At 33.7% G+C, this 16,420-nt stretch overlaps 1 protein-coding gene across 2 annotated transcripts in view; it reads right to left on the bottom strand.

Moving 5' to 3' along the window:
• Positions 1-16,420, bottom strand: part of VWA8 (von Willebrand factor A domain containing 8) — a 398,466-nt gene that overhangs the window by 105,529 nt on the left and 276,517 nt on the right. For both annotated transcript variants that reach the window (XM_031958442.1, XM_031958441.1), the window contains exons 36-37: positions 13,202-13,283; positions 2,960-3,161 (exon numbers count right to left, since the gene is read on the bottom strand). In XM_031958442.1, coding sequence (XP_031814302.1) covers positions 2,960-3,161; positions 13,202-13,283 — 284 coding nt within the window. The remainder of the gene's footprint in view (positions 1-2,959; positions 3,162-13,201; positions 13,284-16,420) is intronic.

Raw genomic sequence — 16,420 nt, 5'->3', positions numbered from 1 at the left:
AGTGGCCCATTCCATTTTGGGTTGGTATAGGTATGAGGATATCTTTCCTTATAGAATGGAAAACTATTTCATAGCAATTTCCATCTATTTTTCCTATTTCTACTCCCTAGGACCAAAAAGAATGTATCTAATGCTTCTTCCACATGAATGACCTTTGAATACTTGAAGACAGCAGTTTCATCCCAAGTCTTTTCTTCTCTAGGCTAAAGTTCTTGGATACTTCCTCTGAGTTTTGCATGGAGTACCATCTCTTCTCAGCCCTTTTACTGTCCTGTTCACCCTCCTCTTGCTTCTGCTCAGACCTAAACATAACACTCTAGATGGGTTCTGACAAGAACAAAGTACACTGTGATTATTATTTTTTAGACACTATACCTTGACTAACGTAGTCTAAGACTATGCATTAGCTATGTCACCTTATTGACAAAGAAGTCATCTTGCAGGATACTCAAACCAGGGCATTTTCACATAATTCTCTTATGTTATGTTTGTGCAGTTGATTTTTGAAAATCTAAGTGTAAGGCTATATGTTTATGAGTTCGGCACCCCTGGACATCATTTGAGGCAGTGATGAGACCTTGAACTTCTACACACTTGCCCCTATATTATCCTACTCCATATCTGCCCACTCTTTCAACTATACCCTCTATAAACCTCACTCTGAAAATAACAAACCTCTTTATTTTAGAGATCCTTTCAGGCTCCTTACGTTTTCTGGTTCTGAGATATAATGCTCTCTCTTGTCATTCTTCCTCTACCAACATTACTTAAGCAACCTTTCCTCCTTTGAAGATCACTCTATTTAGATTCTGTGACTGTTATCTACTCCTATCCAGGGCATTTTCTCTCCTTTCTCAATAAATTCTTGTCCTCATATTAAGGGACTTCAATATATCATCCATACCCTTGACCTTTCACTTTTTCAGTCTACTCAACTCCTATGACTTAGTCCTCCATTTTTACCATCGTCAGACATAGAGACGGTCACTTCCTTTGATTTTGCCATCACCCACAAGGATGCACTTCTACAATCCAAGACTCTGAAATTCCTTTTCCTGAGTGTAATACCCTATTATTTATCCCTTCAAATTCTTTATTACCTCAACCCTATTCTTTAGCCTCAATGTGATCTTCAATACTTCTATCCCCACATAAGTTTCCCAAATTACCACCCAATTCTCCTCTTTCCAATCTTGATCTCTCAGTGAACCAACTCAATGCTACAATTCTCTCTATTCTCAAATGCCTTGCTCCACTGTCCTGTCACGGACCATATCTTTCCCTCTCCACCTTGTTCATAAACTTTAGTATTTGAAAATATTGATTGACTTTCATTTTATACAATATATAAAATTCAGACAACCTGGTGGAAATTTTAAAATGACATCACGCACTATGAAGTTCCAATTACTCTAAAATATAAAATATAAAAAAGAGAAGATTTGAATTACCAAAAAGAAAATTCAAACAAGACTCTACTAAGAATTTGCTAAGCATTTTCTGTTGGAGGAATAGATTATGTTTGGCCTTTAGCTGTAACATATACAATGGCATTTTTATTTCAACGCATTTTGCTTGGTTTATTTTCTTTCATAATGCTCAGATTGTTACTATAAATTTAAAAGTCAAGAGTAGTCATGGTTCAGACAGAAACGTGCATTATTTGTCCTCTATAGCAATCCATAAAAATTGTTAAAGAAAATGGGAATAAGCTGTAGAAATGTGACTCATAACATCCTTCCCTGATAATTTATACATTGCAGAGGAAGATGGCTGGCAGGAACCTGCCTTGTCTTTACTACATAAAAGCACCATTTCAACTGAGAACTTGCATTTATAAATGTGACAGAAATTAAATAGCAAATGAATCACTTATTCTTGGTAGTTTTTCTGTACTCTAGGGCACTATTTTGTAAACATATAGTTGGTAGTTTCTTGGATTCTTCAAATTACATTTAGAGAGGAACTAGATTGGGTTGTCTGAATCATTTCTTTATTTCATTATTAGCTCTACCTTTAATTTCAATGCCAGTCTTCCTGCACTTATTTTCACTGTGTCATTAGGTGCTTTGTTATTAAAACTGTAGGATTTATGTTATTTGGAAACAAGGAGGCTAGCAAAATAAGTTTCTTCTAATGACTTTGATTGAAAGGAGTAATGAGGAGGGGTATTTTTTGGGAGGGAGGAAGAAGAGACTGGTTTCAGAAGCAGTAGCTTCCCCTGCTACTGTAACAAAGTAGCAAAAGTGGCAGTAACAAAGACAAAAGGAATGGCTCCTAGTATATAGTATAGTATATAAGGCCATCAAAAGTTCTGTAGAAATAGTAGATACACCAAGAGAATCCATGCTTAAGTAGGCTGTAAAAAACTAAAAAGGTTTCATTATTTCTAGAGATGTTGTTCTTTTATACAGTCATCAGACTAGTTAAGTTGGACAATTCTTAGCTTTACAATGTTAACTATCTGATGAAATTTTTAGCAAAAACTTATAAATTCTGACCTAAGGCAAAGATATCTCATGCTCTGTGTCAGTGGAGAGAAAATTCACATTGTTGAAATAATAAAACTTGAATTGCTGAAGTTGAAAAAAAAAGAGACAATAACTTTGTTTTCATACCAGAAATCATGCCCAGTTTTTCAAACTCCCAAGATGACACTTAGAGAATGCTTACAATAATAGCATTAAAATCAGTAAGACTTTTGTAAAAGTGGTTCTAGTAAATAGCCTTTTGAAAAAGGGAATAACTTTTGCAAGACTGAATGCATGTGTTATAATATGAGAAGTTATTTATTTAAATGGCTAAAGAAAAAATACTCAACATTCTATCATACAGGTCTATAAGAGCTTCTCTTGTTATTCATCTCTAGTAGTAATATTCCAAAAACCATTTCACTTATCAAGCAAGTATTTCAATACCATTGTGGTATTCTCTTCTGAGACTACAAAACTGGTATTACCTGTGCAGTTTTCTCTTCTCGCCCAATCATGTTTTGCCATTCCAGAAGAGACCGCTGCAGATGTTCAAGTCCAGTTTCCCAAAGTCTGACAGTGCCTCCCATATCAACAGTAACAACACCACCTTTGCCCCACTCAGCTATCAGGGCATCTGTGTCTGAAATAGTAGAGAGCCAAGTTGTGTATGGAGAGAGTGATGCTGATCTGGAAAAACAAACAAACAAACACTAAATACAATAAAAAAACCAAACCAAAATTCAATAAAACAATAAATTAACAGTAAAATGAGCTAATGTTATTACGGGATGACCACAGATTTTCCTTTTTTGAATTTAATCTTATAAATTCTCACTTACTACCAAAAGGAAAATAATTAGCACAGTAGTATTGGGGGAGGGGGGGAGATGATATACAAATCTCTGTATACTTTGCTTTTTATTTTAATTTAAAAATTTTCATTCATCTTGAACTTAAAGACAAAAAGAGAGAACATTTCCTTATACATGGCACAACATCAAGAAGATTCAATATAAAACCATAAATTTCAATTTCAGATTGTTTACTTTAAAAAAATCATGTAATAAATACTGTACATTATTTTCAAAACTACTTTGCATTTCTGTGCTTCATTCTAAATTTTCTTTTGATCTCTGCTGTGCCCTTTTTCTCCCTTCCATCTTAGAAAAAGCTATAATTGAACACAAATTTGTATGTATATGTAAAACATTTATCAGTTTTTCCCCTGGAAAGCAATATAGCATCTTCCACTATAGGTGTCTCCATGTTTCATTTGTATAATCACTTCATTGTTTTTCTCTCCCTACTGTTTAGAATCATCTTATTATTCTCAACTCAATCTCAAGCCTCTTATCAATGTATGGATGACCTTTCATACTATTCAAGTAATGATAATAATCTTAAGAGTACAAATAAAATCTTCCTGTACCAGAAGTAAACAGTTTGATCTATTTAGTCCCTTATCATTGTTCTTTAATGTTTACCTTATGTTTCTCTTTGATCTTATATGTCACTTTTTCCTTTGAGTTCTGATATTTTTGTTACAAATACTTGAAAGTCTTCATTAAATGTCCATTTTTTTCTCCTTTAGAATTATACTCAGTTTTGCTGGGTAAGTAATTTTTGATTGCAATCCCAGGGAAGGAAAGAAGGAGGGAAGGAGGGGACGAAGGGAAGAAAAGAGGAAGGGAGAGAGGGAAGGAGAGAGAGACAGAAGGAGGGAGAAAGGGAGAAAAAAAGAGAGGAAGGGAGCAAAGAAGAAAGTGAGGGAGGATTTTCTTTACTTCAATCTTACCTGATTGATTTACTGAATTGATTACTGAATGATTTCAGTCTCAGTCAAACTGATACCTATTAAGATCTTAGCTCATAAAGGCCAAGGTCTCTCATTTCATTCAGGCCATCTCCAGAAGTCCTGATCTATATCAGATGGCTCTGGAGGGGAAAGTGTGGCAGGTGACCTTGCCCAGACCTCTGTCACTTAAATCCAATTCACTTGCATGTCATGGCATCACCTCCCTGATGTCATGGTTCTCTTTAAGAATGAAGGACAAACATCATTTTAGGATCTCTTTTGGGTGATGATCAATGGATTTTTTCCTATTTCCATTTTACTCTCTCCTAGTACTTCTGCACAATTTTCCTTAACAATTTTTAGTAATACTGTATCTAGATGTTTTTTGTCATGATTTTCAGTAACTTAACAATTTTTATATTGTCTTTTTTTTTTTGTTATAACTCACAATACTCCATCATACTGGCATACAACTATTTTCTCCAATTGATGAATACTCACTTTGTTTTCAATTCTTTGATACAATAAAAAAGTTAAAAAATAATTTTAAAGTTACAGGCCAGGATGATTTTAAAAGATCATTGAGTATATTACAGCTTAGCAACATTTGCAGTATGCTTCCCTATCACTGACAATGCAACCGTCAACTTCCCTTTTTATTGTTTTTGCTAAATAATTTTGGTCTGCTCTATTCTCAGACTAGTTGTTTTTCTTGTGTTTCATGTTCTCTTCTATTTTTTTTTTCATTCTTTTGATTTTACTATTTCTTGGTGTCTTATAACATCACTTATTTCCATTTTCCAATTCTACTTTTTAAGGAATTATTTTCTTAAGTTTTTTGAATCTCTTTTTCCAATTGTTTGACTTTCTTTTCATAAGTTTCTTAGGTTGTTTCAATTTTTTCCCTAATTTTTGTCAATTTCTTTCATTTGTTTTAAAAAAATTATGTAAGTTCACCATATTACTTTCAAAGTTATCCTCTGTCTTTGTTTCCTTTTTTCTTCTGCTTTTTTCTGTGTATTTTCTTTTATATGCTTCAATGACCCTCATTAATTTATTTTAAACAATATTATAGTCTGCTTCTCTATCTTAATGTGAAACCCCAATTAAAGAAGAAAAACCAAACTCTCATGATAGTTATATTCACACAAAACCATTCAGTTCATTGGCCATATCTAAAAATGTATATTTCCTTCTGCATTTGAGTTCTCATTTTCCTGTCTCAAGATGAGTAGTATGAGGATACTCTTGAACTGTGGTTAGTTATGACACTGATTTAAATTTTTCAAAATTGTTCTTCTTACACTGTTACTATCATATAAATTATTCACCTTGTTCTATTCACTTCAGTGCTTGGTATACAAAGTCTTGCCCCAGATTTCTCTGAAACCAACTCCTCACCATAATTTGTTATGACACAGTAATACTCCATTACATTAACATACAACAATGTTCTCCAATTGATGAAAACTCACTTTGTTTTCAGTTTTCTGATATGATAAAAAAATTTTAAAATGTTTTAAAAGTTATAAGTCAGAATGATATTAAAAGATCATTGAATATGTACAACACAGTGACTTTTGTGGTATGCTTCCATATAACCTTGCAGAATAACACAATTCAACCATTTTGCCAATAGTGCAAACAATTGTCAACTTCTCTTTTTATTGTTTTTGATAATTTATTGAGCACAAGGCAGAACTTCAGAATTGTTTTAATGTGAATTTCAAATGATTCAAATAATTTTTTAATGTGGTTATGTTTTAACCATTTATTTATTAGAATATTGCTATTTTTCTCATGAGACTGAATAAGTTTTTAAATACATATTATGGATATCAGACTCTGGAGATCAGGGAAATTTGATCAAAAGATTTTTCCTCACTATTTCTCTTCTTATTTTAAGTAAATCGATTTTGTTTAGGCAATTTTAAAAATTTTAATATAATTAATAATACTACTTTTGGATATGGAGTTGGTGATACCAATGCAATACAGGAATTGAACTAAGTTGAATGTATTCATTTAGAAATTGAGGTAATATAGGAGAAAGTATGCTTTAATCTCTCAGAGTAATCTCCGAGATCATTATATATGGCAACAAGATTATATGATGATCAATTTGATGGATATGTCTCTTTCTAACAATGATATGAATGAAGCTAGTTCCAATGATCTTATGAAATAGAAATAGAATGCTGTGTTGTGATACGCGCTCTTTTTGTTGTTTATTTGCATTTTGTTTTCTTTCTCATATTTTCCCTTTCTGACTTGATTTTTCTTGTGCAGCATAATAATTATATAAATATGCATACATATATTGGATTTAACATGTATTTTAACATGTTTAACATATATTGGGTTAGTTGCCATTTAGGGAGGAAGGGGGGGAGGAAGGGAAAATTTGGAACCCAAGGATCTCTAAGGATCAATGTTGAGAAATTATCCTCATATGTTTTGAAAATAAAAAGCTTAATAAAAAAACCCAGAGTAACCTCGAAAGGGATGATGAAGCCAAGTTGGTTCTGAGAACATTAGCCAGTATGCACATGGCTCTATTTATATTATCAAAATTTATCTTTTGTCAAAATTGTAAAAATTTATCTTCTTTGATCCTTTTTTATCATTCGGTCAGAGCAGTTAGATGGTGCAGTGAATAGAATGCTGACAAGGTGAACACAACAGAAAGGGCCGAACAACAACAAACCCTTCTTTGATCATAAACCCTTCTTTTTTCTATTATTGTGAAAAGTATTTTCTTCCTTGCTCTTGTATTTTGAGATTAAACTTTTGAAATCTAAGTCATATAACTATTTGGAGTTTATCTTGGCATATGTGAATGTTGTTATAAACCTAATTTCTGCCAGATTGTTTCCAAGTATTTCAGTATTATTTAGTTTCTAATTAATTTTAATCCATTCTTCAAAGGACTTTTATTGAATATAATTTTCCTCACACTATAGTCAATAAAGATGTGTTTATTTTTGTTTTTCTATTTTTATTAATGTCTTAATAAACTAATACACAGTCAATTTCTATAAAGATATCATTTTGCAGTAATCACCATAGGTATTTTTCTAAAAGTTATTCAGGTTCTTAACTTCTTTCTTGATTTTTTTTTAGGGGGACAGATATACAGTATATTTATAAGGTAAATACTGACATTTCCAATTATTATCAGTTTACAATATACTTCCTATAAAGTGATCAATTTTTTTCCTTCAAATATTTAGACAATATACTATTCAGTACATATTAAATACTGACATTAATTCACTGTCTGAGTAATAGTAAAATGTAATTTTCCTGCTTAATTAATTGTTCTTAGAGCTGGGAACTGGCCCACTTATTCTGGAAAGCAATTTGGATGTAAGCCCCTGAAGTCACTAAATTGTACATACTTTTGACCTAGAGCTAGTACTTCTAGGGCTACATGCCAAATATATTATATAAAGAGGAATATACAAAATATTATGTACAAAATATTGTAGCAACTCTTTTTTTTTGATATAGCAAAGAATGAGAAACCAAAGAGATGCTTAAAATTTAGGGAATCACTGAACAAATTATGTTATATGAATATATTGGAATATTACTGACCTATAACAAAAGGGTGAGAGGGATGGTTTCCAGAGAAACCTGAGAAGATATATATGAATGGATACAGAATAAACTGAGAAGAACCAAAACAATTATATAATAACGAAAACAATATGGCAAACAACTTTGAAAGAAAATCTCCAACTAATGCAATAGTCAATCATAATTACAGTGCACCAATGATTAAATATATCATCCTATTCCTGGTAGACAGGTGACAGACTCAATACAGAATAAGATACATATTTTTTGGATGTGACCAATGAGGAAATTTGTTTTGCTTAATGAGATAAATTTGTAGTAAGAATTTTTCTTCTTCAAATTTGCTGGGGTGGGGGATTAGTGAAAGAAATAGGATAACGTGTGCCACCAAGAGAAAAGAATGAAGGCTAACAGGAATCAGACAAGCAGGAAAGCTTTGAAAGTTACACTATGAAATTATTATATACTTATGAGGGAACTGAGGGGATTAGGACAGCAAGTGGTTAATTGTGGAAAGGAATGAACCACATTGATTCCACTTTGTGCCTCAATTCTGGAGTTAGTTCAGTTCTATTTCTATTAAATTATGGGTCTAGTCCAACTTCTGTCTTGTGAGAAAACTTTATTCAATTGTGGCAACAGGGAGAAAACATTACTGTACTGTTTGAACCAGTCCTGCATGTCTGGGAAATTGGATCATTTCTACCTGCTGCTTAAAGACTCTTTAACTAAGTACCTGGATTATATTGAGCAAAAGTCCAGTAAGACTCAAAGATTGATGCAAGGCATTTTCTCATAATTCTACATCTCAAGCAACCTATGTGTGTTATCTGAAAAATGACCATGTACTGATTAATCAATTAGTGTTTCCATATTCCTTTGATTGTTCACAAATACTTGGGGAGGGGGATTGAGATATCTCTTTTTCTAATTTCAGGGAATTATACTTGTTCCAACTTGGAAAGTTCCTAATCTGTGCTCAGAAATGAGTGAGAGGAGAGCAGTCTGGATACTTTTTGGAAAAAGGTGCAATGCATCCAATGAATCTTGGGATGCTTGATGCTGCAAATATCTATTTTTAAAGACCAATATTCTCTCTCTTTTTTTTGAAAGTAAAGACATTTAGTGAAATACCATAATAAAAAAAATATCAAAAAGACTATTTCCTCCATAAACTTATAACATTTTCTAACCAATACAAATATCATCAGTATGAAAGCTGTACACATCTGGAGAAAACATGGAAAAGTACATATTTGAATAGCATGTATGACCAGAATACATATTTGTGTAGTCACACAAATAGGAAACATGGGTGGTCAGGGCTCATGGGTTGAGTGAGGATCAAACCATGCCCTGATGCTAAAATACCACTGAAAACATCTGATGATATCACTGATGTGGCTAATGTAGCAAATGATATGGCACCACATGACGTACTTTAGGAGAACCATAAAATGTTGGGGTTTGGTCATAGGAACAATTCACATTGGCCATTCTGTTTGAAAGATGGAGGCTTACTTAGGAGAAGAGATACAGAAAAATGAAGAGATACAATAGACACCAGGAATGGGTAAATGTGAAATAGGATTGAGGGAGCATAGAATCTTAATAATTAATAATAGAAAGCATAAATTCCTTAGTGAAACTTGCCATTTACCAGGAGAAAGGAAACACCTCAGGAAGTTGGGGTATGCTCTTACCTGGCGGGCTAAATCTAAGAATGGATATACCACTACAAAAGAAAAGTATAGTCTAAGAGGAGAGACACCATAAATCACAGTGGGGTTAGAAGGCATGGGGGAGGGATAAGGAAAGACACTACAAGACAGAGTATTGTGGTATACTGACCCAAGGAAGTTCCGTGAAAGACCATTCTCTCAGTAATTTTATAAGAGTGAGAATCATGACACATAATAATCTCAGAAAAATTAAAATTGCAAGTGACCTGAAGGGCAATTGAAAGATATATGGTAAGAATAAATAAGCTGCAGAATTTTATCAATGACAATGAAAATTTTTAAGTCAGAAATACACCCAAAAGACATCATCATGGACAAGGAGAAGGGATGATCATATAGAAGAATGAAAGATAAATGATGGATAGCCATTTATCAATAAAGGGTTTATAGGGAAAAAAAGAAACAGGAATCACATAGTATGAAGACATATTTATGGGTTGTTTAGTGGATATCCATTGTAATGAGATCGTAGAGCTATCCAAGAAGTATAATTATGATCAGACTGAAGAATAACTAGAATTAAATTCTACTCTAAATTTTCAAGACAACTTGTAGAATAGGTATATTACAAATTTTCAAACATTATCTTTGTTACTCTGAGCATAAGAATCAAACTAGGGAAATACAGAACCACTGGAATTTTTAAATTACATAAAAAATGTATTGAAACATAAAATGCCATCAGAACACTATAGTTAATACTCTGCAGATCTTTGGCACAGGAACAAAAATGTACTTCCTTCCATCTATGACAAATCCCTCATAGTAATGAGTAATAGTGGATTAAAAAACTACTTATACTGTCCAGCTACTACTCTCAGTTGTTTTTAGGAAACTGATGCTTTCTACTTGAAGACAAAGGAGATGTTTTTTGGGGAAAGAATGACACAATCTTACCATTTAATTAAGACAAGAAAGAAATAGAGAAAACACAACCATGTCTCATTTGTACTTACTATCTGATTAAAAAAAAAACATATCCCAAGGATGAGGCAAATTCTCAGGATTTACCAAAGAAATAAATCAAAGCTTTTCTGATTCACTGGTCTTACCATCTCTCAGGTTGGATAGAAGAGTAACAATGTGAGATGTATTAAGGAGATAATTCAGAAGATGACTTTAGGAAAAGGAAGAAATATTACAAAGACCTAGGATATAACATGCTCATGATATTCTAAACTATTTTAAGATGTTCCCACAGTAAGACTTAACGAAGGTAGGACTTAATAGAAAATAAGATTTCACCTATGTATGAAAATCTGTTGATTTTATTAAGGAAAAAAAAACCCTATTGATGATGATGGTGAGATAAAGAGCTAGTTGGGATGAATTATAGTTTGTTTATAGGTAAGTGTTACTCGAAGTTTTACCAATGACATTTGAGATGTATGGTACTCTGTTGAGGGCTGTAAGTAACAATCATTCTTAAATAACAGCACAGGAGAAATTTAAATTTACATGGGCAATTTCATAAGACTTCAAAAAAGCTGGAGAAACCACATTTCTTTTGACTTCCTTCAGAAGTCTGGAATCATATTCTGACTTTTTCTACCTTGTCTCTATCTTGTCTCTACTGACACTTATGAAATGAAAAATCTCAATATGTGTGTGCCAATATTTAGGCATTTCTGATAACATGGTTGAAATTCATTCATTTGAACTAAAACATGTATTGTTAGTCCACGTAAAATTTAATGACAAGAGATGCAAGGTTAAATCAAGAATGTATAGGTTCTTATGCATCAAGCTGGTCATTACGTATCTTTGCTAACAGGAAACCAAACCAAACCAAACTAAACCCAAGAACCTTCAAAGGCTCACTATTACTGTTTATTAAAGCCAAAGTTCCTTTGCCCTTCATTTAGGGTCCCACATTCCCCCAGCCCCTAATCTTGTTCTACCTTCCTTTTCAGTCATCTCACATACTGCTCTCTTTTGCACTTGCTACATTCCCAGAAAACTAAATTATTTTATACCCCCTAAATAAAGCTTTACAGTTGCCAATAATTTTTGCAGTTTTTTTAAATATCTAGAATATCTTTCCTCCTCTTCTTCTCTTGAATTCCTATTCATTTCTTTTTCCAAATTCATCTTGAGTGACATCTCCAAGAAGCATTTCCTTATCTCCCCTTTTAATAATGACCTTTCTCCTTCATACCAGTTTGTTTTGGAACTCCCCAAATTCACTTAGTATGTAATATCATACTTTATGGCAGTTTAGGAGAGCATGGTGTGATAGTGTTGGTTTTACAGTAAAAACTGTGGGTTTGCCTTTTGGTCATACCAATTATTATCCATGTAAGCTTGGGCATTTAATCTCTCTGATTCTCAATTTTCTTACCTGCAAAATGAAGAGAGTGGACTAAAGAAGCTCAAAGATCCCTACCCTTCCAAGGATATGATCTGTTTCAAGATACCCCATGATCTATTTGTATCTAGTTCCTCAACTAACCTATAAACTTCATAAAAACAAGGAATACAGTTTTTCTAAACTATCTATCCCCTCCAAGATTTATCACAGAATAAGAGCTTAATAAATATTTATTTATGAAAGGAATAATCTAAATAATTATATGTATAATTAAAGAAAGAAGAAAGATATAAATAATTAAAATCTTCTAAGATGCTAGAAGTGGCTTAAATACAATGTGCTCTTCCAGATATTCCCAAAGCAGCAGATATGGAATATGACACACACAAAAGGGCCGTGGTATAATGAATGAGCACCAAACCTGGAGTCAGGAGAACCTGAGTTCAAATCCAATCTCAGACACTTGGCACTGAATAGCTATGTGATCCTGAGCATGTCACTTAACCCTGATTATCTCGCCAAAACAAAACAAAAGGAAATGTTGCTAGTAATATTATAGGGAAAAACTGAGAAAGAGAAGATTTAATTAGAAAAGAATATAGTAAAAGAATTTTTTTTCTGGGTCCTTAGTGGATTAAATTAAATTATTTTTCTGATGTAGACATTTCCTAGAAAACTAAAAATTAGGCCCTATTTCATAAATTCAATAGTTGCCAAAAGTAAACTCATTATATAATATGAAATGAATAAGACTGTTCTTACATCTGAGCAATGCTTAAATATTCCTGGAACTTGACTAAAATGTTCTGAGAAATGAAACTGGCTTCTTATTGTGTTTGCTTGCCTTTAGAGAGGAAAAGAAAAAAAAAAAAAGAAAAATACCCACCACCTTTTTAAATTCCCAAGTGAATATTGTTCTGAACAATATTAAAATGAATGCCTCTTTTCTGCCCCAGTGTTATAACCACATTTACTTCTGAAGTCTAACACATAAAGCTAGAATGATAATATTGAGTTTTTTATATTAGAAGTACCACTTCAAATGCTGATGAATCAAAGAAAAATGGGATGAAGGTTTAAAGTGGAAATTATCCAATGGCATAAGAATTGACAAATTTTACAAACTAAAAGAAAATATTAATGTGACATGAAAAATACCAAGAGAATATAAAACAACTGCCATTGAGAAATGACTTGCGCATTGCTTAGGGAAAGGAAAGAGACAAAAATTTAACATGGATTTGCTTTCCATTTTGGACCTGGTATAGCAATAATAATTCTGGTAAAAGTTGATTACCCAGGAATAGGGACATATCTGAGTTTTTTTGATTGAAGATCTGTTACTTCTATATATCCAGATGTGTATGGAGGAGTAACATCTGTAAATAAATAACAGTTGAAAGAGCAAAGTATTAAATTATTGCACAACCCTGAAATGGAAAAAGATAACCCTTTGAAGCCCCATATCCTGTAGAAGGAGTCCAAATGCAGCTTACAGTGGAACTCTAAATTCTCTTTCATGAGCCATTATACTCAAGTCTACTCCAAAGGGTAAAGCACCCATGATTATTTTGCCTTTGGGAAAAAAGTTTGCCAAATATAAACACATTAGATCATGGCTATTGTCAGAAATTGACTTTCAAATCTTTCAAAGGGAGATCAGAACTTTAGAATTGTCACTTTATTTGAAAAAGTCTTGTATCTAAATTTTGTCTGCCTTTTTTTGTTAGTGATCTTAACTGAGGTCCTGCAAGACAGGCATACAAAAACATCTTCTACTTTGGAAGGAAGGGAGCAAAAGCACAGTGTGGCTTTCAACATTCATATTCTCTTCTATCTCTTTTCTTGCTGAGTTTGAGGTTGTGAGGAGTCATTGAAGTTAAAATAGTTGAGAAAAAGAGAGAGAGAGAGAGAGAGAGAGAGAGAGAGAGAGAGTGTGTGTGTGTGTGTATGTATTTAAGTGTATTTATTTTTGGGGGGGAGACAAAACTTTACAGAATGTGTGCTACTTGCTTAGGCTTCCCCTGGCATGCCCGCTGGTGGGTGCTGCTCCTCCTAAACCCCCAATTCTTTGTGTATCTTCTTTAGGTCATAAGCTAGCTTAGAGTCTGAGACTTTTCTGTTTGAGATTTTGATTTTAAGCAACACAATACAATAAATGCATTTCAAAGCTTTATCCTTGTTAAATTTTGTTTCAGATTTTTATGAACTTTCTAAAGTTGCCTCCTTCTTCAAAATTACCATGTGGTAATAAAAGACTAAAATTTATTTGGTTTATAAAGTTTTGGAGGATGGGAAAGGCAGGTAAAGTATTTTCCAGAGCTCTCAATGAATCCACAAGCATTTATTAAGCAAATGCTCTGGGCCAAGCACTAAAGATGCAAAGACAAAATTGAAGCACCAAGAATCTATTGGGGGAGTTGAAATATATATACAAAAGAAATACAAGAGATTTATTGGGGAAGAGATGCCCTAGCATCTTGGGAGAGTAAGAAATTCCTCATGTAATAAGATGTATTTAAATTGTTTTGAAACTGTTCTAAGAGCTGGAGATACAAATATAGTAAAAAAAAAAAAATGTCTCTTTTAAAGTAGCTCACAGATTAATGGAGGAAACAACTATATACAAACAAGCTAAAACAGAGTAAATTGGAGATAATTTCAGAGGGAAGTCATTAAGGTTGAAGGACCGGGAAAGGCTTTGTCTAGCAGAAGGGACTCTGGCTTAGACTTTAAGAAAGCCAAGAAGCAGAGATGAGGAGGGGGAGCTCCAGGCACAGGGACTAGTCAGTGAAAATATATGTGGGGGGGGGAGAGGGAAGGAAGTATAAGAATTAGCAAGGTCTTACAGACCTTCTGGAAACAGAATCTATGCTGGGGAGCAAGTTATAAGAAGACTGGGAAGTTTATGGAGATGAAAGGGTTTAAAGCCAGATAGGGATTTAATTTGATCCTGGAGGCAACAGGAAACTCCTTAGTGTATGTGTGATCTTTGGCTCTGTACTTAACTTTTGTGGCTCTGAGCTTCTTCATCTATAAAAGGAAGGGTTGGACTTGATCTCTCGGTTTCCTTCTGCTTCTAATTTTATAAGTCTGTAAGGTGAATGTGAGGGAAGAGGCAGAAAGGAGAGGCGTTTATGTATGAGAAACAATAAGAACAACAGCAGAATGCATGAAGGGACAGGATATATAAGGTGGACTGGCAGAGTAGGGCAAAATTGTGAAGGATATTAAATATCAAAGAGAATTGACATTTGATTCTTGAGGCAATACAGAGTAGTTGCTGTTGTTGAACAGGGTTTGATGTGTGCTTAAAGAAAATCACTTTGTCCACAGAGTGGAGAATAGTTTTGAGAGGAGATTCTTGAAGCAGGAAGCTCTTTTGGGGGCCTAATGTGGGGTAGGAGGCACATGAATGGAGAAGAGAATGGACAGCATACATTTCCTTCTTCCATGTGCTTAACTCCCAAAGATTTAATTTCTCTTGTGTATACTTTCTTAGGTACATGTAATTTCCCTCAGCAGATTGACAAATGTGAACTCTATGAAGTCAAAGCCATTTCATTTTTATCTTTGGATATCCAGAACCCAACATATATGGTGCCTGGCACTCAGGAAGCACTTAAATACTTGTTGATAGAGTGACAGAAGCTTTGAAGTGCTATAGATAAAAAAATGACAAGGTCTGGCAAATGACTGGATATATAAGAGAAGGAGAGTGAAGAGTGAATAATGACATTGAAGGGCTAGGGTGACTGAAAAGATGGTAATATACCTGACAGAAATAGGGAAGTTCAGAATGTGGGTGACTTTAGGGGTAGAAAGATAAAAACTTTTTTTTTTTAACATATTGAGTTTAAAATGCTTAATTATGTTCAGTTTGAAATGTCCAATAGGCAGTGATTAGTGTGAGTTTAGAATTCATGAGAATGATTAGGGTTGCATATAGATCTTATGAGTAGAGATAATGAAGTCATGAAGTGGCAGAACACAGTGTGATGAGAAGGCCCTGCTTAGAGCCATGGGATAACAAGTGTAGTAAGGGGGCAAGACACATAATATCTAACAAGTGACTGTGAAGGGGTATCAGGATAACCATAAAAGAGAGTAGTGACAGGAAAATCCAGAGAGGAGAAAGTATTTAGAAGGAGCAGGTGCTAAGCAATGTCAGATGCTACAGTGAATCCAAGGAGAAGGAATAAAAAAAAAATACATTGTATTTGCCAATTAAATGATCAATGGTAGTTTTGGAGAAAGCTGTTCTAGTTGTGTGATGAGATTGGAAGCCAAAATTCAAATATGAAAGGAGAAGAAATGGAGGCAATGCACTTAGTAACTTTTTCTTGAAGTATGGCTGGTAAAAGAAAGGCAAATTTCTAGGCAGAATGGAGAAGGCACAAAGGAAGATTTTAAAGATGATAGTGGGGTCTGAAATAGGTGGGAGGATATGAAATTAAGGGTGCATGGAGAAGGGTTGCCTTTGGTGAGGAAAGGAGTTCCTTCTTCATTACCGACT

This window comes from Sarcophilus harrisii, chromosome 3 (genome assembly GCF_902635505.1).
Source record: "Sarcophilus harrisii chromosome 3, mSarHar1.11, whole genome shotgun sequence".
NCBI classification, from domain to species: Eukaryota; Metazoa; Chordata; class Mammalia; order Dasyuromorphia; family Dasyuridae; genus Sarcophilus; species Sarcophilus harrisii.
This window is presented reverse-complemented; position numbering and strand designations above follow the sequence as displayed.